The sequence below is a fragment of the Quercus lobata genome, chromosome 7 (genome assembly GCF_001633185.2).
Source record: "Quercus lobata isolate SW786 chromosome 7, ValleyOak3.0 Primary Assembly, whole genome shotgun sequence".
Classification (NCBI taxonomy): Eukaryota; Viridiplantae; Streptophyta; class Magnoliopsida; order Fagales; family Fagaceae; genus Quercus; species Quercus lobata.
In genome coordinates, this window is record NC_044910.1 from 10,475,323 (window position 1) to 10,498,164 (window position 22,842).

The 22,842-nt window shown below is 35.9% G+C and overlaps 2 protein-coding genes across 2 annotated transcripts; one reads left to right on the top strand and one right to left on the bottom strand.

Moving 5' to 3' along the window:
• Positions 1–493: 493 nt before the first annotated feature.
• Positions 494–8,039, bottom strand: LOC115951548 (disease resistance protein At4g27190-like). Its single transcript, XM_031068730.1, has 2 exons — positions 6,411–8,039; positions 494–901 (listed from the first exon to the last, which is right to left on the bottom strand). The coding sequence occupies exons 1-2, from the start codon at positions 8,037–8,039 to the stop codon at positions 494–496; spliced, it is 2,037 nt and encodes a 678-aa protein (XP_030924590.1).
• Positions 8,040–14,372: 6,333 nt separating this feature from the next.
• LOC115951550 lies at positions 14,373–15,011 on the top strand. The gene has a single exon (XM_031068731.1). It carries the CDS (start codon positions 14,373–14,375, stop codon positions 15,009–15,011), a length of 639 nt encoding a protein of 212 aa, XP_030924591.1.
• Positions 15,012–22,842: the final 7,831 nt, after the last annotated feature.

A 22,842-nucleotide genomic window follows, 5' to 3' on the forward strand; every position in this document is an offset into this window, starting at 1 on the left:
AACCTCTTGCTATGGACAATGAAAATACATTTTTCAAATGTTGGCACTTTTCTAGACAAAGAGATTTGAGGTTGCCAAAACAAGCACTGTTAAAGGATCTCTTTGGGTATTGGCCATGATATATCTCTTTTAAATTATTTAGTCGAAACACTTTCAGTGACTCCAGGATAGGGAAGGCAGCATGAGGATTTTGATCTGATGTTGTATTCATTACATATTCTACATCATCACTTCCACCAACTTCTAGAACCTTCAAGCATTGAAAACCCTCTTTGTCTAACTCATACACAATGTTTTTTAAATCTTTTATTTCTTTCAACTTTAAAATTTCAGATTTCTTGAAAAGTTGAAGAAGCATCCGACTCTCCGCAATATCACTTATGTCACAACTTGCAAGTCCCAAACTATTTTTAATTAAATAATCATAATATTCCTTGAAATTATTCTCATCAATTTTCACATTATTACCTGCAAATATCTGAAATTTTATCGTTTAATTTTTGAAGGGCAAGTCTTTTGGCAAGACCTTAATATTTGGTATTTGAATTTTTAAAGCCATCAAATAGGACAAAGACATGAGTTCATTAAGGCTTGCATTTGCTCCCTTTTTCTCTTCTTCCTCTTCCATAGGTTTCCACTTCACATCTACTCCGAACATGTACAACTCTTCTAGGTGAGATAAACTCGATAGGAGATCAGGTGGAATTCGCTCAAGATCACTGCATTCTGTCAATTCTAACAACTTTAGATAACTAAGATTTCTCACTTCTCCTGGCAGCTCCTTGATTTTAGATCCAATAAAGCTAAGAATTTCTAGTTTCCTAAGTTCTCCAATTGCTGACACATCTGTTATCTCACAACTAACAAATTGCAGGGTCCGAAGGTTTTGAAGGACATTGCACTACAAAAAAGATTGCTATTTGCAACGAAACTTTTTCGATGACTACAAAAAGCCATCGGAAAAAATAGCTTTTTTGACGACAAGTCTCTTTCGTCGACAATTACTTGTCAAATATTAAAACATTTGTGACAGCAAAATAAGTCTATCGAAAATGCTTATTATTTTTGTTGAAAATATGATTTTTTTTGGAGGGAAGTGTTCTCGCCTTACTTTTTGCGATGGAATAAAAATATTCATCGCTAATAAAGTATTATTTACGACGACTGAAGAAAAATCGTCAAAACTATTAACACTTGTGACGGCTTTCATGTGTCCAAAATACCAAAAATATTTTTATGGTGTTAGTATTTGTGACAAACATTCTTCCATCGTAAATATAAAAGAGAATATTAGCGATAGACATAAAGCCATCGAAAATGGTAAAATATTTTGGAAGGAAAATTCCCCCCTTAGTTTTCACATTTGTGATGACATTTATCCATCACAATTATTATTTTTTATTTTTCTAATTAAGTTTGTATTTGCGACGAACATGTTGACCGTGGTAAATAGTTAATTTGTTTTAAAAGAAAGAATGTATTAGTGATGGATTTGGATCCCTCACAATAAATAAGATTTGTGATGGACCTAAGCCATCGACAATGGTACTTTTTTTCAAATGGGGAATTCATGCCCTTATTTTTCATGTGTTTATCTCTTTTTTTCCCATCACTATATATTGCATTTGTTATTTGCGACGGACATGTTGGTTGTCGTTCGTAGTTAAATTTTTCTTAAGAAAAGAAAGTATTAGTGACGGTAAAGTAAATTCGTCACAATAAAGGTAATTTCCAACATACATATGGCCATAAAAAATGGTTATTTTCTTTTAATGGTGAATTTTCCTCAATCTTAATTTTAAAAGCTACACAAAAACATCTTTCAAGACCCTCCAAGTATTTAAGGGCTATTTTGGTCATTTTAGAGGTAAAAGGTATATTGATCATCTTAAACCTTTGAGGGACACTTTGGTCATTTTGTAGGTTTTGGGTTGTGTTTTGGTTATTTTAGAAGTTTATGGGTATTTCGGTCATCTCCTAGCTTTGATGGCATATTTCAGCTATTTTGGATGGTCGGATTGTGTCAATAGGGTTAATCAAAGTTTCCCATTAGGTGGGTACAACAATATGTGTCCATCATGCAACTAGATAGAGATCCAAAATCTGACCGTTGGATTGGAAGAATGTGGTGAAATATTTGTATTTGTAAATTATAGTGACAATCAAACAGTCAGATTGTGAGAACAGAGTAGTCAAATCTTGCAAAAATTCATCAAAGTCTATTAAACTTGTTCAATCTTTGGTCCAACTTCAAAGTTGGTTCCAAGACCACTAGATTTGATCAAATTAGGTTGATCAGGGAGGTTTTAAGTGGGTTTTGGGTTTTAGTCAATGTTTTAAGGTTTTCTTGATTTTCATGTTTTTATCAGTTTCAAGTTTTAAAATAGCAAAACAAGGTAGTCAAAAGTCACATACAAATCCATTATGGTCATTGTAAGGACTGAAGTTGGATTGGATCCAGTATAGGAGTGGGTTTTAGCCCAACAAGCCCAAACAATGAATTTGTAGAGTATGGATGAAAGAACTAGATCTATTCTAGAAGAAAGACAATAAAAGTTGCTGATTCAAGATCATTAAACACAAATAAGATAAGAAAATCTATCATCGGCCTGGCTTGGGGAGATTATATTATGATGTCCTGTTGATGAACAAAGTTACAAGAGTTTACAGTATTATTACAAAGACTTCTTGATTTTTTTCGATCCCCTTTCTTAGACCATCTTCCTATATTATATACTACAATCTTGGTATCATCCTTACCATACACGTGTAGGTTAGATTCTAGGAACTCCTTCTTGTCCCATCTAACACCTCCTAGAACCATCAACTAGTAGCTGTAAGGCTGCTTGACCACTGTTTAGGTATCACCTCCACATTAATGCGACCAGAGAGTTAGTTTGGAGGCATTTAATGTGGAGGCAGCAGCTTTTGAAGATATTTGTTGCCTCCCTTTACTCATCCCTTATCCAATGTCCGACTCTTAGTTGTGATGCAACTTTGAAGGATGTCTGGGATGATAAGACATTCTTACTGACCTCGGATCTCCATTTTCGAGATAACTTTTTTTCTCGGACGTATTTTGGACTATCACGTACAATCTTTATTTCTTCTTCTTATACCATTCTCATTATAACCTTGCTTGACCATCCTCGGATTGATTGATATCCTCAGATTGAGCCATAGACCCAATTCATACAGTTTTAATATTACCTTCATGATAGTTGGCCCCCACAATCATTTTGTAGATTTTGAGTTGTGTTTTTTAGATCATTTTCTCAATTCTTAGTAATGTTTATATAGTATATAACTCTCTTGAAAGAAAATTGAATATTTTTAGTGATTGAAGTTTCATGATAGGTGGATGCAACAACACGCTTCCATCTTATGCCATAATTTGATTTAAAATTTGACCATTGGATTGAAAGAGTGTGATAAAATATTTGTTTTGATGAACTTTGAGCTTAATCAAACGGTTGGATTTTGAGAACGTGACCAATCAAAATTTCTTGATGTGTTGGTACAAGGACACATGTCTATAATGTTCTAGACTTAAATCCAAAATCTAACCGTTAGAGTAGAAGAATGTGATGATATATTGGTGTTTGTAAAGTATGACAAAAATCAAACGGTCAAATTGTGAAAAATGAGTAGTCAAAGTTTGCAAAATTTGGTCAAAATTGATCAATATTTTGTCAAACATGGTCAACATTGAAGTTGGATCTATGACCTATTGGAAAACTGAAAAATTGTGGGTACATAGTAAGTAATCTCTTCACTACATCCACATCTCCATTTCTTAAATCATCCACAAGTCACATTCACATTCAAGCTTGGGCTGATGTGAAGAATGTCTCTCATCTCTCTTTCCTATTTTAAATTGAGATGTTAAATAAATAAATAAACAATCTATCTTCTTTTATCAAAAAAGAAAACTTGATGTAAAAAAAAAAAAATTGCAAGAAGTGAGATTTCATAGTGTTTCTATCTTTTATTAATAATAATAATTAATAAAAAGTGATATTTCAAAGTGATAAATGAAATACATAGTTTTGTTATAAAAATAAATAAATAAATAAAGTTACATTGATTTAAAACAAGCCCAGCCATGCCTTATTATTATTACTTTATATATATATATATATATATATATATAAAAGAAGACCCCACAATATCATTTTTATCTTTTAGTAAAAAAAAAAAAAAAAAAAAAAAAAGAAGAAGGAAAAGACAAAACCCTAGCACCCTAGCACTCTCCCTCTCCCTTTCACTAAAAAACAAGTGCCCCCACCTTTTTTTTTTTCAATCCCCCGCCCTCCCTTGCCCCCTCACTAAATTAACACTCCTATTTCACTAAAAAAAAAAAAAGCCCTTATCTCCATCTATTGTTCATTCTCTCTCTTTCTCCCAATCATAATCAAACCCAAAAGGTTGGTCTTCTTAGATCCTTATCTTTTGATTTTTTTTTTTTGGTTAATGTATTGTGGTTTAGTAAATGTATTTGCTTGTTTATTTCATTTATCTAAATTTTGGGTTTGGTTTAGATATACCTCTTTCATAATATATCATCTAGTATTGTAGGCAAAGTTCTTGATAATTTGGTACTAGCCCATAGTGTAATGTTTGTGTGTATTGGTGGCCTTAACCAATCTGTTGATTCATGGGGAGCGTTTTTAACTTGATAATAGTGCTTTGTTCAATTTGTGTTTTAGCCTTTTAGAGTTTGCCCTGTTTGAGTTTGCCTCTTCTTTGTTAGTAAAGTTCCAAGTAAAGACAAAAGCAGCTTATAGTTATATAATAGGATTGATGATTACATTATTCTTTTAATATTATTTATATGCAATATTTATTGATAGATCATATTAGACTAACGGATACATGTAGTTTAGACATATATATATATATATATATAAAAGGCTTATTAACTTTAACAATCTCTAAAGTTATATTATTTTATTTATATTTATATTAAAAATGAAAAATACTAAAGTTCTAAACTTTTTTTTCCAATATTTTCTATAAACTTATGATATGATAAGTGGTTATTGGACGGAACAATCAGTCAATTGAAAGAGGTGATAGCTTTTATTATAAAAAATGTTTTGAAATCGATGGGCTTTAATTATATGCAAGCAACTACTACACACATATATTTTCTCAGTATAATCAACATTAAAATTTTTGTTTTTGCTATTTTATTTAGGTTGTTGAAATAAGTGATAAATTTGCTCATTATAATTTTCAATTAATTGCTATTGTTGGTACATATGTGATTTCATGTGATTTGTTGTGGTGATGGATATATTGTTAAGGGTGATGGAGATGTACTATTAATATGGTTATTGGTGGCAGATGTATTCTTTAAGTTCTTATCAACTGGAGCACTACAATGTTCTTATATATTTATTCAATTTAATTTAAAATATTGCAAACTAATGCTAGAGGAGGAGATCACAATGTAAATAATGACACAAGAGGAAGATGACTCTTAGATGGAGGACGACATTGACTCAGATGATAATTGATCTTCCAATATTTATGCTTTCAAGTTTAGTAAAGGATATAATATAGCCTTCATGTATTATTGAACAAACATGCTATTTTGTAGACCTTTTAGTATTTTCATTTTTAATGCACTTATTAGTTTTGAACAATTATGGATTTGTGTTTGTTATTTGAATGAAGAAACTTTTATGAACAATTATAGATTTGTGTTTATAATTTATATATTAATTATTCCATATACAGAAATATTTGATATTATCAAATAAAATAAAAATATCATAAATTTTTTTTCGACGGAGCTATTTTTTTGCAAATAATGTATGAGTGACGAGATAAATGGTTTTTAATAATGGCTAAAGTTCGTCAAAAAAAAGTAATTGGTTGCATTGATGCTATATTTTCGATGAAAAACTAGGTATTTACTATGGCTTTTAGTTATCGAAAAAATACATTAACGATGTTCATTGTTCATCGCAAAAGGTATTTGGTCGACCAACTTCCTCATTTGAAGTTCTATTTTTGACGACAAGGCAAGTATTTATGATGACTTTTAGTTGAAAAAAAAAAAAAAAAAAAAAAACATTAACGACAGCCTTAGTTCATTGCAAACTCTATTTGGTCGTTTAACTTCCTCGTATGAAGTTAAATTTGCGATGGCAATTATTAAGTACTTACGACAAAGTTTTGCTGTTGAAAATAAGTGTTAGCGACGACCTTGTCGGCAATATAGTATTACCCATGAGGCTTTTGCTGACGGACGTTGACGGCTTTTTGTCGTTGGTAATACGAATTTACGACGGCTTTTTGTGCTTTTGTGACGAACTTTGACCATTGCAAATAAGCTTATTTTTTGTAGTGTTGATTGATTGTGGTAGTGATGGAAATGACATATTTATCAGAGACAAAACCTTTAAACCATTCATCCCTGTAAATAGATTGGGTGGGAGCATCTGCAAAGTGTCTTTGTCACATGATAGCTGCAAAAGCTCGAGTTTAGGACACTCCAAGCCATCGGGATGCCATTTCAATTCTTTGGATACAAGCGAAATTGCAGTAGAACGCTCGCAAGATTCTTTTTCTGGCCATTCTTCCATTGCTTCATTACATCGAACCAGAAAACCTTTATTTTCTGCAATTGATATTGCACCATCCCGTACAACATCATGCATTTTGACATGTTCTTCTCCTTCCTCACTATCTAACAGTAGAAATGATCTTTTGAGATTCTTAACTATTGCATGTACTCTATTTCTTGCATCTGCAATAGTATCAATCTTTGCAAACAACCTTTGTCCCAACCCATACCTCACTAAAAATTCAATGGGAATATTACTATCTTCTGCGAATAAACAGCATAGCAAAAAGCATGACTTTGCTTCACTTTTTAAGTAACTATAACTAAGCTCTATGCTGGAATACACCTTTGAATCAAGACCAGGAATATTTTTTGGGATAGCATTTTTAAGCTGTTGAAGTGCAGCACTCCACTCAAATTCACTTTTGTTTTCTAGGGCTCTTCCAACAGTTACAATAGCAACAGGTAGACCTCCACATTCCTTTGCAACCTCTTTTGCTATTGGATGTAGACCGGGAGTATCGATACAATTACCTGCCTTCTCCTTGAAAAGATTCCATGCTTCTTCTTCAGATAAGACTTTGATTGGAAAAATCTTCTGAGTTTTCATCTGATTGCAGGCTTCTTCATTTCGTGATGTCAACAAGATTTTGCATCTATTTTTTTGACCACCAAAAGGAATTCCTACAGCCTCTAAATCAAGTGCATCCCAAACATCATCTATTATTACAAGAACACTCTTACTACCCATTAGTCTATTATTTAATCGTTCTGCTCTCACAAGTGGATTCTCTTCAACGAGTCGCAGACCTAGCATCTCCGCAATTTGAACTTGAATCTTTCTCAAGTCTTGATTCTGGGACACCACCACCATCACAACTTCAGCAAATAACTTATCATCTTTTGCTCTTTTCGCTACCTCTTTTGCCATTGTTGTTTTTCCTATCCCCCCCATACCGCATATGACAATCATATTGATCTTGTCAGCTCTTAGTGCCTTTAAAACTTCTTTCCTCATTTTTGTTCTTGACTCAAAATCCATAATACCTTCTATGGATGAAGATCCTATTCCCAACGGAGGAGGAGGATAGGACACTTTAGTAACAAATGGGGCTGCATCACTTAGAAGCCCATCAATTTCCAGAGTCTTCTTCTTAGCTTTTCTACTCAAGGAATAACGTGGACACCATCCATCCAAGCTCATCTTATTCGCTTCAACATCTTCATCAAGGATGTTGCGTACCTTTTCAATCCACGTCTCAACCTCAGGTGCTATTACCTGTCCGTTCCTTTTTGCTGCGCCAATTTCTAATTGCACCCCATCTCTTTTGTCACGCAACTTCTGAATTTTAATTTCAAGATCCTTGATGTTGCTATTGTAGTGAATCAGATAGCCACAATGTTTTTTGATTGGGTCCACAAAGTATCCTCCAATGGTTACTATAACTGAAATTGCATCCATTTCTTTGCTTTATTCTTCTGGATTCTCTGTAAGAAAAGAAGAAATTTAAAGTTTTAACTTTCATTTATTCAAAACCAAAAAGACGAAATTTTAAGTATTATAACTTTCATTTATTCAAAACCAAGTCAGAAGTGATGGTCACACTGAAGTTGACCTACTGATTAGAGAGTTTTAGCACTGCAATTGTTATTATTTTTTGAATGTGTCAGGGATTCATGGTTATCATCCAAATGGCATTATAATTAAAATTCCTATCAAGATTGATATATGAATAGGAGTTTCGGGTGTAACCGTGTAACACTAAAGCCTTCATAGAAAATTATGTGAAATTTTGATGGCAATTCGTGTTATTTGGGTTGTGTTCATGTAGTGTCGAGTGAAGGGTATTCAACTACATGGGTCAACCCAAACATAATTTATTTTAATAATCTTGTATCAACACTAACACAACCCATTTATTAAGCTGGTTGACACAATGCGAGACTTCCCAACCCACATATCATGCTCAACAAACATGTTATCTTGGATTGACACAGACATAACCAATATGACCCATTTATTAATATACAGGGAATGTTAGATTTAGGGGAGTCAATATTGTACCAAACTAATTAGTATAGTTGGAATTTGTCATACCGATAGGCGGTACAAAACACCCTTAAAGCATCCTCAATAAGGTTGCTAAATTGACTTTTAGTCAATTTAGCAACCAATACCCTAAAAATGTATTCCATAGCAAAGAAGGCAAACTTATTTAAAAAAAAAAAAAAATTGAGTTTGAGCTACAGTGAGCAACTAGAGATAGTAGCTCATTGTTGCTTAATCTCAAAAACAAAAACTAATTTTTTAATGTGGGGTGTTAAAAAAAGTATTTTATGTGCTAATGGTTATGGTTGTTGTTTATTGTGTTGGATATATTATTTTTTTGTGTTGTTTATATTATTTTAATGTGTTGAATATTAAAATAAAATCTTTGATGTTGGGTGTATTATAAAGTAGGTGTTAAAATAGATAAAGTAGTATTTTGAGTTGCTAAAAGCTATATTTTTTAGCAACCTTGTTGTGAATGCTCTTATAAGCCATTCTTACTAGCTAGACCACCACAAAAGTGGTCTTTTCTTTGTCGTGGTTCAAGCAATATACTTTCCTTGGCACTAAGCCACTGAAAATATTTGCTAAATAACATAATTTTAGGAAATATTTGCTAAATAGCACCTGACCAAACTTATTTAGTTATGTAGCACTTTTTTGAACTCAAGTTTGTCAAACTCGAGTTCCAAGTGGAACTAAACTCGAGTTCCAAGCATTATGTTTGATCAAATTGCCATAATGCTTGGAACTCGAGTTTGACAAACTCGAGTTCCAAAAATATATTACACTTGAGTTCCAAAAAAATGTTACATAACTAAATAAGTCAAACTCGAGTTCCAAAAATATATTACACTTGAGTTCCAAAAAAATGTTACATAACTAAATAAGTTTGACCCGATGCGTTTTTCCTAAATATTTCCAAAAATTATGCTATCTGGCAAAATATGCCCTAAGCCACTAGAGTGGATCCCATGCTCTCCCCTTGAGTAAGGATGTCAATTCGGGTTCGTGTCATGTCGAGGTAGGGGTATTCGACTAAATGGCTCAACCCTAATCTGACCCATTTAATAATCATGTCATGATCCTTCAACCGTAACTCGACCTGTTAATAAGGTAGGTTGACTTGACCTAACTCACTTGACATGCTTAATAAATGGGTAGTGTTGGGTTGACACGAATGTAACATAACCCATTTCAACCTATATAATATTAAATATAATATCCATCTAGAAATAATTTTTTTTTTCATCCCAAAAGTAGTGCATAGACTTCAAGTCTTCAACCCACATTCAAAAAATAATATAGTTCAACAAAAATATAACATCCATCTAGAAATAAGTTATTTACACTTCAAAAAGAGTGCATACACTTCAATCTAAATTCAAAATAACATAGTTCAACAAAAATATAATATCCTCAGAACTCACCAAATGCAAAGTATCAATATTGAAAAAGTTGGAGCAAACAGTAGACTAATCATGACTATAACTACAATTATCATTCATAGATTCTTTGTTAATGTCCAAATTCATAACATCTCCCACAAGTTCATCCAATTTTATTTGTGCAAGTTCTATGCCAAAAAAAATATATATAAGTATTAGTAGTTACAAAATATGATCATGCCTTAGCAGTTTTACAAGAACTAAATAATAATAATGTAAGAGTAATAATAACTAATGAAACAAATAAGATTACCTTTCTCTCCATACAGCCAATCTCTAGTGCAAACCAATTATAAGAAGGTTTAGAGATTTAGGGTTTATAGGGTTTAGAGATCTAGGGTTTGTAAAGTTTCAATTTCCAATTATATTCCTTGTAATTTTTTTGTAATTAATCACTTTTCTTTTTAAATTTAAAATATAGGTTGGATATAAAAGGTATTTGAAAAATCTAAAATAAAATTAATATTTATTTGTTATACAAATTAAACGGGTTGTGTTAAATGAGTAATTTTGGGTTGACACATAAATTGGCGTGTCAAACGTGTTTATTGTAGGTAGATCTGCTTACGACACGTTTCTTATCATGTCACTTTTGGGTTGACCTGTTTATGACCCAAACCCACTAAGGCCCAACTCTAACTCGAAAAAATCCCTGTCGGGTTTGTGTCGTGTTTGCAGGTTGGGTCGAACATTTACACCTCAAGTTAAGAGTGGGATTTGATGAACACTGTTCATAATCTTCAACCTTCAACCCTAATTTGACACTAATCTTTAAAAGACCATAACTTACTCATTTTAAGTCCAAATTAAACTGGTTTGAAGCTTGTAAAATATACCATCAAATCATGAAAATAATTGACAAAAAATGAGTTTTAGTGAGTCAAAATTGGTATGCAATTTTTTGTTTTTTTTTTTTTATTATTATTTTTTTTTACCAATTTTCAAAACTAGGTTTTGTATTTCTCTTTACATGCTATAACCCGCTGCCATATTTTAAAAAGCATGCTATTATCATCATTAGAAACATATTCATATGATTTAATCATTCAATTTCATGCCATAACATGCCTCTAAAAATTCGTGCATATTGGATTTTTTAAAAGCAACAAAGATCTTGGGTTTATTAATCCAAAAGGGAAAACGAGCATCCATAGCTCTGATATCAATATTGAAGATTTTAGCTGGGCCATATATTTGCATACCTTAATAGAACCGATTACTCACTTCCCAGATCTTTCTCGTCCTTTCTTTACAAACTCCTCCACACGATCTCTATAGTTCTTGGAGCACCTTTTTGTCATTGGAGAGGCTAGCAAAGTTTCTTTTGAGATTCTCACACTCCAAGTTCCAAGGTACTCTTGATGGTGTCCCTAGAAAGAAATGGTTTGCTTGAGAGATTACTTAGGAATTGTATGTTCGTTTTTGTTCTCATAATTTCTCTGTTGGTCCCTTTTTTTTCCTCTTTAATTGTTGTAATAGTATTTAAATACAAATTGAATAAACATACTATCAAGATGAGTGGTCTTATAATCACTCAATCCATCATATATTACTCCACTATTGATCTTGACAACTCATACTTAGACCAATTAAAACTTAAACTCGAATTTAAATTTGCTTATCAAATAGCCTGTGGATAAATAACCCATGTGGATGATTCATGGGCCATGTGTTATGGGTTGGGTCAAATCTGGGCTAAGTATTAACAATTAGAAACAAATAAGTTCCAAAATACAATGAACATGATAGTTTTTCCTTTATTTTGCAATTTTTTTAAAAAAGGTGAGGAACTCAAGGGTTTAATGAAGGATTAACAGTATAACTATTAAGTGTAGAGGAGCTTATAATCACTTTATGGAGAGAGAAAGCTTGAAACAATCTGATGAGGAAACAGATAATCTAGCCCACAGCACCAAGAAATTCAAGGATAGCCATCAGTCAGCAGAGGATAAGGAAGACAATTTACATGCTAAGGTAGGAAGTTACAAAGATAGGTTGGTGGGATCAATTCCTGGGGCATTTGAGAAAGCCTTTGGCTTTGCTAGTGCCATGCAAGAAGATGTTGAATCAGATAATGAAGATGAGCACGCACAAGATGGCAGTCTCATAGTGTGCTTCTCCAAAGATGATAAAACCTGTATGAGAGCACCTAGGTATCAAGCCCTCATCATCAAACCGTTTGGGAGGAAGGTGGGTTACTCTTTTCTTGTCTCTAAGATTCGGAGTATATGGAATCCAAGAGGAGGTATGGATTGCATTGATCTGGGAATTGATTTTTTTCTAATCAAATTTGAACTTAGTGAGGATGTTTATAACATTTTGAAGGGAGGCCCTTGGTTTATAGGGCAGCACTTCCTTGCCATTAGGCAGTGGGAGCCTGAATTCCAAGCATCTTCAGCAAAGCTTTCTTTAGTTGCAATGTGGATTAGGTTACCAGAATTGCCTATTGAGTTCTATAAGCATAATGCACTGTTAAAGATAGGGAGAGCTATTGGTCCTGTTCTGCGCATTGATGCTAACACTGACAACGGGGCTAGAGGGCGTTTTGCCTATTTGTGTGTACAAGTTAACCTTGACAAGCCTCTTGTTAAATCGATTTACTTGGGAAGGCTCAAACAGAGCATCCAGTATGAAGGCATTGGTACTCTCTGCTTTGAGTGTGGAAGAATTGGGCATAATAAGGAAGTGTGTCCATTCTTAGTCTGTGGGAATAGTAAGGGTGTTCAGGAGGAGTATATTAATGGAAGCCATGAGGAATAGAGAGGTGTAGCTGTAACACCAGAGGTGGAGAAAGCTCCTACCAGCCAATAGGATGAATAGGGGGATTGGATGATAATGACCCGGCATAAGCCAATGAACAGGGCCCGAGACAAGCTAAATGGCTCTAGTGGGAGCCAAACTGATGAGTCTTCCCAAATGCCTTATGAAAAGACCTTGCATAGAGCAGGGTAAGTAGATAGGGCGGTGGGGAAAAGAAAGGCGCCACATATCTAGGTTGACAGGTCATATAGGGAAGAGTCTAAGAGCACCTCGTCTTATCATAACAAGACAATTGATGGAAAAGGTACAAATAGAAATGGAGCTCGTGCCAACCCCAAACAAAAGGCCAAAGTTACCGTTGGAAATCAAAAAGTGTTATGGGCCTGGGTAAGGAAAAGGGTATGTTTGTGTTTGGGGCTAGTGTAGGCCCATTGAAGGATGTTGGGCTAGACCAAAGCTCTTTTTCATTTTCAAAAGTAGCTAGGTTTGAAGCAAGATCAGATATAACGGGTAAAGAAAGGGAGTCTAATACCTTTAGTTTCAACAATTATGGAGAAAGCAAAGAAGTGGGCGTTGTTTTACAGGAGCAAAATCGTACCAATCGGAGACGAGACTATCAAATGAATAAGAAAGGACCCAATGGAGATTTGGGGGTGGTTTGACTTGGAGCTAATGCTAGCTTGGAAAAATATGTTTTCTTTGACGGAGGAGAGCAGAGAGGTGGGTTACCTTCCCTTGATGAACAAAGCATGGGAGCTAACCTCAAATCCGTGGTGGAGGTTTGCTGCAGACAGACCAACGGTTCAAGCCCCTCCACCAACAAACTAAAACTCGTCAGTGATAAGTTCAAGTGTGCAAATCTTGGAAAAATCACTGACCGAGGCAAAAAAGGAATGGATGGAACCTGTGATTACAATGAGGAAGATTCTTCAAGACAAGCCTGTGGAATGCTCTATGAAGGGGAATTTGCACAGGGTGAAGATGATCCAATTTGCAGAAGCCAAGATCAAAGGCACCATTCTCACCAAAAAGTCAATAGGGGAGATGGGGATAGTTCACCACTCGATCACTCTGTTCCGAGAGAGTTTGGTGAGGAAGGTAGAGGTGATGGGTGCATGGAGATTGAGAGACACTGAGGATTTTTCTTCCTTGGTGCATTTGGATTCTACAAAAACCCCATTCAAGATAATGAATATCCTGATTTGGAATTGTAGGGGTGCTATGAAACCCTAATTCAGAAAGATAGTGATGGACTTGGTGGAGTGGCATGCTCCATTGCTAATGGTGATCACAGAGACTAGAATGAGTGGTGCTAGGGCTGTGGAGATGATTGAGTCTCTGCCTTTTGATGGCTCGGTGGTAGTAGATACTATTGGCTTTGCTGGGGGCATTTGGCTGCTTTGGAGGACTGACTTGGTACATGTGGAGGTCCTGGCTTCAACTGAACAGGAGAGATCCATGCCATTATCTGGGTAAGATCTCAATCTCTTAGTTGGATTATTAGTGCCATTTATGCTAGTCCTAAGTTTGTAGAAAGATGCGTGTTATGGAAAATCTTAAATTGATAGCCACTTTGCATGATCTCCCTTGGGCTCTTATGGGAGACTTTAATGAGGTTATTATTGAAGGAGAAAAGGCTAGGGGTAATCCTATCTTCCAAAGAAGAGTGAGGGCTATTCTAGATTGTATGAATGAGTGTCAAATGATGGATTTGGTGTTCTCAGGGCCTAAATTTACTTGGACTAATAAGAGAGAATTGGGGGGTCTCATCCAATGTAGACTTGATAGAGTTTGGGCTAACCCTAACTGGAAATCTTATTTCCTTGAAGCAAATGTTACTCATCTGGCCAGAGTTAACTCTGACCACTACCCTCTCTTGCTTAATCTGTGCCCTAATCTGACTAATACCTCCAATCGTCCCTTTAGATTCCAACTTATGTGGTTGAGTCACCATGACTTTCCAGCCATTGTCAGGGAATCTTCGGCTGGTATGGAAGATAATCTAGTTGGAGCTATCACTAGATTCACTCACAAGGCCCAAACTTGGAATAAAGAAGTTTTTGGAAATATATTTGCGAGGAAGAGACAGATCATAGCAAGGTTGCTGGGTGCCCAGAGAGCTATTGCTAATAATCCTAATAACTTCCTGATCAATCTCCAAGAGCAATTATCATGAGAATACAATGAGATTTTACAGCTTGAAGAGGAACTATGGGCAATGAAATCTAGAGTCAATTAGACTATTTTTGGGGAGAGAAACACTTCCTATTTTCATTTGACTACCTTGGCTAGAAGGAGTAAGAACAGAATTACCAGCATTTTGAATGATGAGGGGGTGTGGATTCATAATGTGGAGCAAGTCCAAGAAGTTTTTACCAACAGTTTTGTAAAGCTATACCAGATTGACCAAATTGCTTGCCCTTTGGTCTAGAGATGGGATTCAGAGTGGTGCACGAGGCTAGACGTAGATGAAGCCAATTCTGTGGGTCTGATGCCTTCTGATAAAGAAATTTGGGATGCCCTCAAATCCATGAAGCCATACAAAGCCCCGGGAAGTGATGGGATGCATGCTGGTTTCTATCAGAGGTTCTGGCTTGTGGTTGAGGATTCAGTGCGAAGTGAAGTGAAGCAAATTTTTGCAAACCAAAAAATCCCTGATTACCTCAACCAAACTCTTATTGCTTTGATCCCTAAGTAATTGGGACCTGAAACAATTAGCCAATACAAACCTATAAGCTTATGTAACACCATCTATAAAATTGTCTCTAAAATCCTTGTTCAAAGAATTAGACCCCTGCTGCCTAGAATTATTTCTCCTATGCAAGCTACTTTTCTGGAAGGGAGAAGAGGAGCAGATAATGTTATTATTGCTCAAGAACTTATTTACTCCCTTGGGAAAAGGAGAGGTAAAGATGGGTATATGGTGGTGAAGATAGACTTGGAGAAAGCCTATGATTGTTTAGAGTGGAGTTTCATTAGGATGGTGCTCATTCACTTTGGGTTTCCTGAGAACATTATTAAGCTAATCCTAAGCTGTGTGTCTACAACATCAACATCTCTTCTCTTCAATGGAAGCAAACTCCAACCCTTTTGTCCATCAAGAGGAATTAGACAAGGTGATCCCATTTCACCCTGTCTATTCCTTTTATGCATGGAATTTCTTGGGGCTCAAATAACCAAAATGTGTGAAGAAAAGAAGTGGGATATGGTTAGAGCTTCTAGAAGAGGGCCTAGCTTCTCCCATGTTTTCTTTGCTGATGACATTATGCTCTTTGCCAAAGCTAATACCAAGAATTGCAATGCCATTATGGAAGTTCTTAACAACTTTTGTAACTTGGCTGGACAGAAGGTAAATTATTGTAAGTCTATAATCTTCTTTTCTCCCAATGTCACTGTTAGGAGGAAAAGGACTATGTATAGAAGATTGGGGATCCTTGCTACCAATAACCTTGGTAAATATCTGGGTTTCCCCATCATTCACAAAGGCAGAATTGGTAATGCTTTCAACTTTATTCTTGATAATGTCCAAAACAAGCTAGCTGGGTGGAAATCTAGATTGCTGTCAAGAGCAGGAAGACTTGTGCTTGCCAAATTTGCTGCTACCCCCATTGCAGAGTATTACATGCAGTGCCACAACCTTCTAGCTAGAGTGTGTGATTCCATTGATAAAATGATGAGGGATTTCATTTGGGGGTCAATTGAGGAAAGAAGGAGAATGCATATGGTTAGGTGGAGTATTGTTACACTTTCCAAAGATTTGGGAGGTTTGGGGCTTTATTCAATGAAGCATAGGAATGAAGCCATTCTAGCCAAACTTTGTTGGAGACTTGCTCATGAGGAAGGGAAACCTTGGGCAAATATGCTGTCAGCCAAATACCTCTGTCCCAATAAAGTGACTGAAGAAGGAAGAAAATTGCCATGCTCTCGGGTTTGGGTAGCTTGCAAAAAGGGAGGGCCAATTTATGTGAAAGGTTTGAGATTGGAAGTTAGAAATGGTGATTCTGTAAATATGTGGATGGATTTTTGGTTGCCTAATGGGAGATTGAGGGAGCTTATTGAAGGCCCCCTGACCCGAGGAGAAGAAGAGTTGACTGTCAGACAATGTTATGATGAGAACCATGCTTGGAAGCCTTCAAGCATCTCTTTTGAGCTCCCAGCATGTGTGCTTAACAACATTAAGGCCACACCCTTCTCTTATGTACCTCAAGCTTGTGATAGTCTCATGTGGGCCTATTCCAAAAATGGTTCATTCTCCATTCAAGCAGCCTACCTCATTGCAAGGGGATTAAACCCCCTGAACCTGGATACTTTGTCATTTAAATGGGTTTGGAAGTCTGAAACACTCCCAAAGATTCAATTCCTTAGATGGCTATGTCTCCATGATAGTCTACCCACGGCACATGTGCTAGGTTTAAGAGGTTTAATCCTTGATCCATTGTGCAACTTGTGTAATAAGCATTATGAAACCAAAGAACACTTATTTAGAGGCTGTGAGGTTGCCCACCAATTCTGGATGCAACTTCAAGTTCCCCATTGCACCAGAAATTCATTCACTCTTCCTTTTAAAGCTTGGATGGAAGTCAATTGTAATGATGGGATGAATGCCACTATTAAAGGTATTCCTTGGAAGGTGCTATTTCCTATGGGACTGTGGTGTTTGTGGACTCACAAAAACAACTTTTTGTTCAAGGCAGGAACTGTGGATCCACAGGTTTGGAGAAAATACATTCAGGGCAGTGCTGAGTTCTTCTCAATTGGGCTTGTAACTAAGACCAAACAACTGAAAACCATTGTTCCTATGGGATGGGAGAAGCCACCGAGGGGTTGGATGAAGCTCAATACTGATGGTTCAGCTATGAGGAATCTAGAAAGAGCAGGAGAAGGGGGTTTGATATGAGACCATGATGGAGTTTGGCTGAAAGGTTTCACAAGAGGGCTCGGCTACACTAATAGCGCCTTGGCTGAGTTGTGGGCGCTTAGAGATGGCTTGTTGCTAGCCAAGGAAATGGGAATTCAACAACTAATAATTGAACTTGATGCTTTGAGTGTTGTTATCCTAATGAACAATGAATCTGAAAATTTATTAATGGAACCACTCTTAACTGATTGCAGGAACCTTTTGAAGGAGTTCCCAAACAAGCGCGTGATCCATGCTTTTCGTGAAGCAAACCAATGCGCTGATGCATTGGCTAAACTAGGAGCGTAGTCTTTGTATAATTTTGTTGTTTTTTGTAACCCACCTCCTGTGGTGGAGGCTATTTTAGCTTTTGACAAGGCTAATATGCATTGTAACAGACTTGTGAATTCTTAGTTTTAATGTTAACTCATGGTTTACCCAAAAAAAAAAAAAACAGTATATCTAGTAAAATTTCATACTTATGATGGACAAAAATGTCATGCACTTATATGGGTTACTTGTCTTGACACAAATTATGAGCCTCGTAATTTTGGGTTTGATTACAAGTTAAAGAGGTCAACATGAAATTGACCTATTTATTAACCATATTAAACTGGGTTAACTCCGCTTTGATATAAACTCATCTATACTAAACATTAATCTACAAAAATTGTGTTGCATTTATGGGTGGAGTTATCCGTTGCCATCGTTACCCGCAAGAGGTTGAATATTTAATTTTTTTTTTTTTTTGAGCTTGTACTTGCATTCTCACACTTCTTAATTTTATATAGCTTTTTTTGGAAAAATCTCTCTCTTCATGTTCTTTCTGTAAACTAATAACTAATAGAAAATAATAACTAAAGAACAAAATAATAACAAAAATAAAATAAATAGAAAAGTAATCGAATTGTGAAACCAATGTGCAAATCAAAGAAGCATTACCTTAGTAAAATTTAGGAGTAACACCAGAAGGAAAAGTCTCTAGTACTTACCTACACCTATACAAAACAAAGAAGTGTATAACAAAGAAATTTAGCAGGTTCCAACAGAGAGATTGTAGCCAACAATCGCAGAGCACTGTGATCCGATTTTAAGTGTAATTAAGTATGAATCAAAAGGGTGATGGAGAACAAGCAATTAGGTGTTATTATATGCAGTGTAAATGCCTTTAACTTAAGCATCAGAAAGGAAAGGTATCCAATTCTTGATTGGCCATTTTGACAAAGAATCAATGATGATTTATCTTTAACAGGCATCCCAACCTTTCTTGAACATCAATCTCAAGGGTATGGATGCAAGCCCTGATTCACTTTCTAGAATAGGTACTGAGAAATTGTTCCACTATCCTTTCGAAAAAAAAAAAAAACCTGAAAAAGGAATAAAAGGAAAAAAGAGATAAGAAAGGAACAACAAGATTGATGAGGAATTACTTGAATACTGAGCAATATATTATTCACTGCCCTAACAATAGGCGAATGCTTTACAAAAGAGTAAAAGAAAAGAGTATTAAAGGTGGGTTGGACTGGTATGCCAAAAAAGTGTTGATAAGAGAATTTTTAAACTAATTCATGATATTTAAGTCAAGTACAACAGCAGCAGATCGATTAACCATGCTAACATAAAATGAAATTGGTTTTTTTTTTTTTTTTTTTAATTGATTGATTAAAAATTGGGTTTGTAAGACGTAGAATAGTTTTCTTAAAAAATTAAATAAAATCTGTTAGACTAAAATTTCAGCAACCAACTTAGACTACATTAACGGAAAAAGTTCCCAAAAAAGAGCAGTTTGGCTTCTCTGTGGCAGTTATGCTTCTCTTCCTTGTAGTATATGGTTTCCCTTCTCTGTGAGAAGGATAGTGGGTTCTCAACTATAATTTTCTGCTTGGAGATTTGTTTTTTGCTTCTTAGTGTGTCATTTTCTATTTTGCTTTCTTTCTTTTTACTTCAAGCCTTGTCTGTTACTATCAGTTTCTTTATTTTCAAATTGTGTCAGTTTGTACTTTGCTTTCTTTGTCTTATTTCAAGTCGTGTTTGTTCTATCTGTCTCTTTATCAACCTCGCCTAAATGGAGGTTTTATCAACTCGCTGGAAGAAGTTATCTTTGCCAGAATCTGAAGAAAACCAGGTTGCACTGAGAATTGATAGGAGGAAGAGAGATTTTATACTAGCAAGGAAATTTTTCACCCGTAGATCATTAAATATAGAGGCTGTTGCAAAAACATTCAGACCTTTATGGCGCACAAAAGGAGGATTCAATGTTACTGTGGGTGGTGAAAACATTCTGTTGTTTGCTTTTGAATTGGAAGTTGATGCGTAAAGAGTTATTCAAGGTGAACCGTGGGCTTTTGACAGGCATCTTGTTGTCTTTGAAAAATTTGACAGTTATGCTCCTATTCACACATTGGGTTTTAAATCAACAGCCTTTTGGGTGCAAATTCATAATCTGCATTTTCCCCTCCAAATTGTTGAAACGACTTTTAGTATTGGAGAGACTATTGGACCTGTGAATCTGTGATCAAACCAAAAGATTTGGGTGAAATGTTGGGGCCGGATTTCATGAGAGTGAAAGTGGTTGTTGATGTCTCAAAACCTTTATGTAGGGGAAGGAAGATCTATTGGGATAAGGATGAAGGGTGGGCTACTTTTATGTATGAGAGATTGCCGAATATTTGTTACTGGTGTGGGTCTGTGTCTCATGGTGATAAAGACTATTCTCTTTGGTTGCGAAGTAAGGGTACTCTGACTGAAGCAGAACAGCAATTTGGTCCGTGGATTAGGGCTCGTCTTTGCAATCAGGCAAAAAAGTATTTTGTTGCAGTTAAAGGATATGAACATGTGAATAGTGGTGCTACAGATGGTTTTGCTGGTGTAATGAATGCTTCAGATGTTGGTGTTTCAGGACTGAATGAAGGCTTTGAAAACACTATCACCTCTTTTGATTCACGTGCTCCAAATGAGAATAGCTTGGTGCCTCGTTGTGTGGAGGGATCTATGGATGATGATGAACACGTTTCTTCCTCCTTGAAGCTATTTGGATCACTGCAGATGGGGAAGGATGATGCAAGGGCAGTTCCGGATTTTGAGAGGTAGTTACAAACATTAGATCGTGAGATTGACTCCTCTCCAAACCTCTCAAAATTGAAAACCGATAATCCTGATGCCGTTTCAGTCGATGTCCCTATTTTTCTCATGCCAAGTCACGCATTAATGTGTCAACTGAAAATCAAGAATTAAATAAGGTGGATGTCAAATACAATGTGGACGCTGCTCCTTTTTACCTCATGCTAAGTCTTGCATTAACGGTCAACAACAGGTCAAGGTTTAAATAAGAAGGTAATCAGATATGATGGGGACTCTTTGGAGGCAATCTGGATTAAGGAATTTAATGTTGGCCAAACTTCTGCTCCTAAAGAAAAAAAAAACCTCACGTGGAAAACCTAGGAAATTCATACAGGGAAAATCGTTGACTACTGGGAATACAAATCAGGTATATTCGGGTAACTCTTCACAGATATCCCACGCTCCAAAAAAACATGGAAACGTATTGCTGTAAAAAAAGAAACTTCTGCAGACAAGGCAGTAGCAGGTCTTGACATTGGTGAGAAGAGAAAAAGTGCTGATTTAGGTGGAAAGGAAGATCATTCTGTTGAAGGGGAAAAGAGGAAAAAGATTGAGGTATGTCATACTACTCCAACAGCAACCCCGCTGAGTACAATGAGTCTTTTAAGTTGGAACTATGGGGGCTTGGGAACCTCCGAATAATTAATGCCTTGGCAAAGGTAGTGAATAAAGAAGAGCCCATTATTGTCTTTCTTATAGAGTCAAAGTTGAAAAAAGATTGGCTGGATTTGATTAAGGAGAAATGTAAAATAAAAAATTGTTTGTTGTTCCTAGTATCGGAAGTAGTGGTGTTCTTATATTGTTGTGGAAAGAAGAGTTGAAGGTAGATATTAAGACTTTTTCTCAAAATCATATTGATGCATGGGTGAATGGTGGGGAAGTTGGATGGTGGCATTTTATGGGTTTCTATGGTCATCCGGATACGGCTAAAAGGCATGAATCTTGAGCAAAATTGAAGCATTTAAAAAGATCATCTTCTTTACCATGGCTGGTCATTGGTGATTTTAATGAGATTATGGGTCTCTCGGAGAAGGAAGTTGAAAGTATTCGTCCAAGAAAATAGATGGCAAACTTTGTATCTACTATTGATAATTGTAGATTGTGTGATTTGGGTTTCATTGGATCTGAATTCACTTGGCTATATCAAACAACTAGTGGGGTTCAAATACGGGAAAGATTGGATAGGGCTTTGGCTACATTGGAGTGGAGGTCTCTTTATCCATCAGCTAAGCTTCACCATTTATTCTCTTCGGTTTCGGATCATTCTCCACTATCACTTCATTTGTTTCAGCAATGGAAGAAAAGGAGACACAAAATTTTTTTTAGGTTTGAGCCAATGTGGTGGAAATACTTGAGATGTGAAAAGGTTGTAAAGGATGCATGGGAAAATGGTCAATTGATAGAATCAGATTAGGTTCTTCACAATTGTTTGGAAAGGTGCAAAGTTGACTTGTCTTCTTGGAATGCTACGGAATTTGGCCATGTGGGAAGAATTATTAGGGAGATTCAAACTAAATTAGAATGGTTAGAGATGCAGCCCACATCCACGGAAGTAGTGGAAGCATTGAGACATACTTGAACTGAACTGAATTGTTGGTTGGATAGAGAGGATGACATGTGGAGATAGCAATCAAGGATTGATTGGTTCCGAAATGGTGATAGGAATACAACTTTCTTTCATGCCAAGGCTTCGACTAGACATAGAAAGAATTTAATGGAGGGTTTTCTAGATAATGATGGGGTATGGCAAATTGAAGAGGATAAAATGGAGGAGATAGCAATTGGGTACTTCGGGGATCTTTTCTCTACTAGTAATCCGGTGGATTTTTCAGATTTGCTCTTGGCTGTGCAACCTAAGGTGACTCATGCAATGAATGAATGGTTGGTTCGGCCTTTTGTGGAGAGTGAAGTGAATGTAGTTTTGAAGCAAATGTATCCACTCAAGGCACCAGGTCCTGATGGGATGCCTCCTCAGTTTTTTCAACACTTT

Coding starts and splice junctions, on each gene's coding strand:
- LOC115951548 (XM_031068730.1), bottom strand. CDS start 8,039: ATGGATGCAATTTCAGTTATAGTAACCATTGGAGGATACTTTGTGGAC. Junction 902..6,410: donor CAGGGATGAATGGTTTAAAG/GTTTTGTCTCTG, acceptor TCTTTTTTGTAG/TGCAATGTCCTTCAAAACCT.
- LOC115951550 (XM_031068731.1), top strand. CDS start 14,373: ATGCGTGTTATGGAAAATCTTAAATTGATAGCCACTTTGCATGATCTC.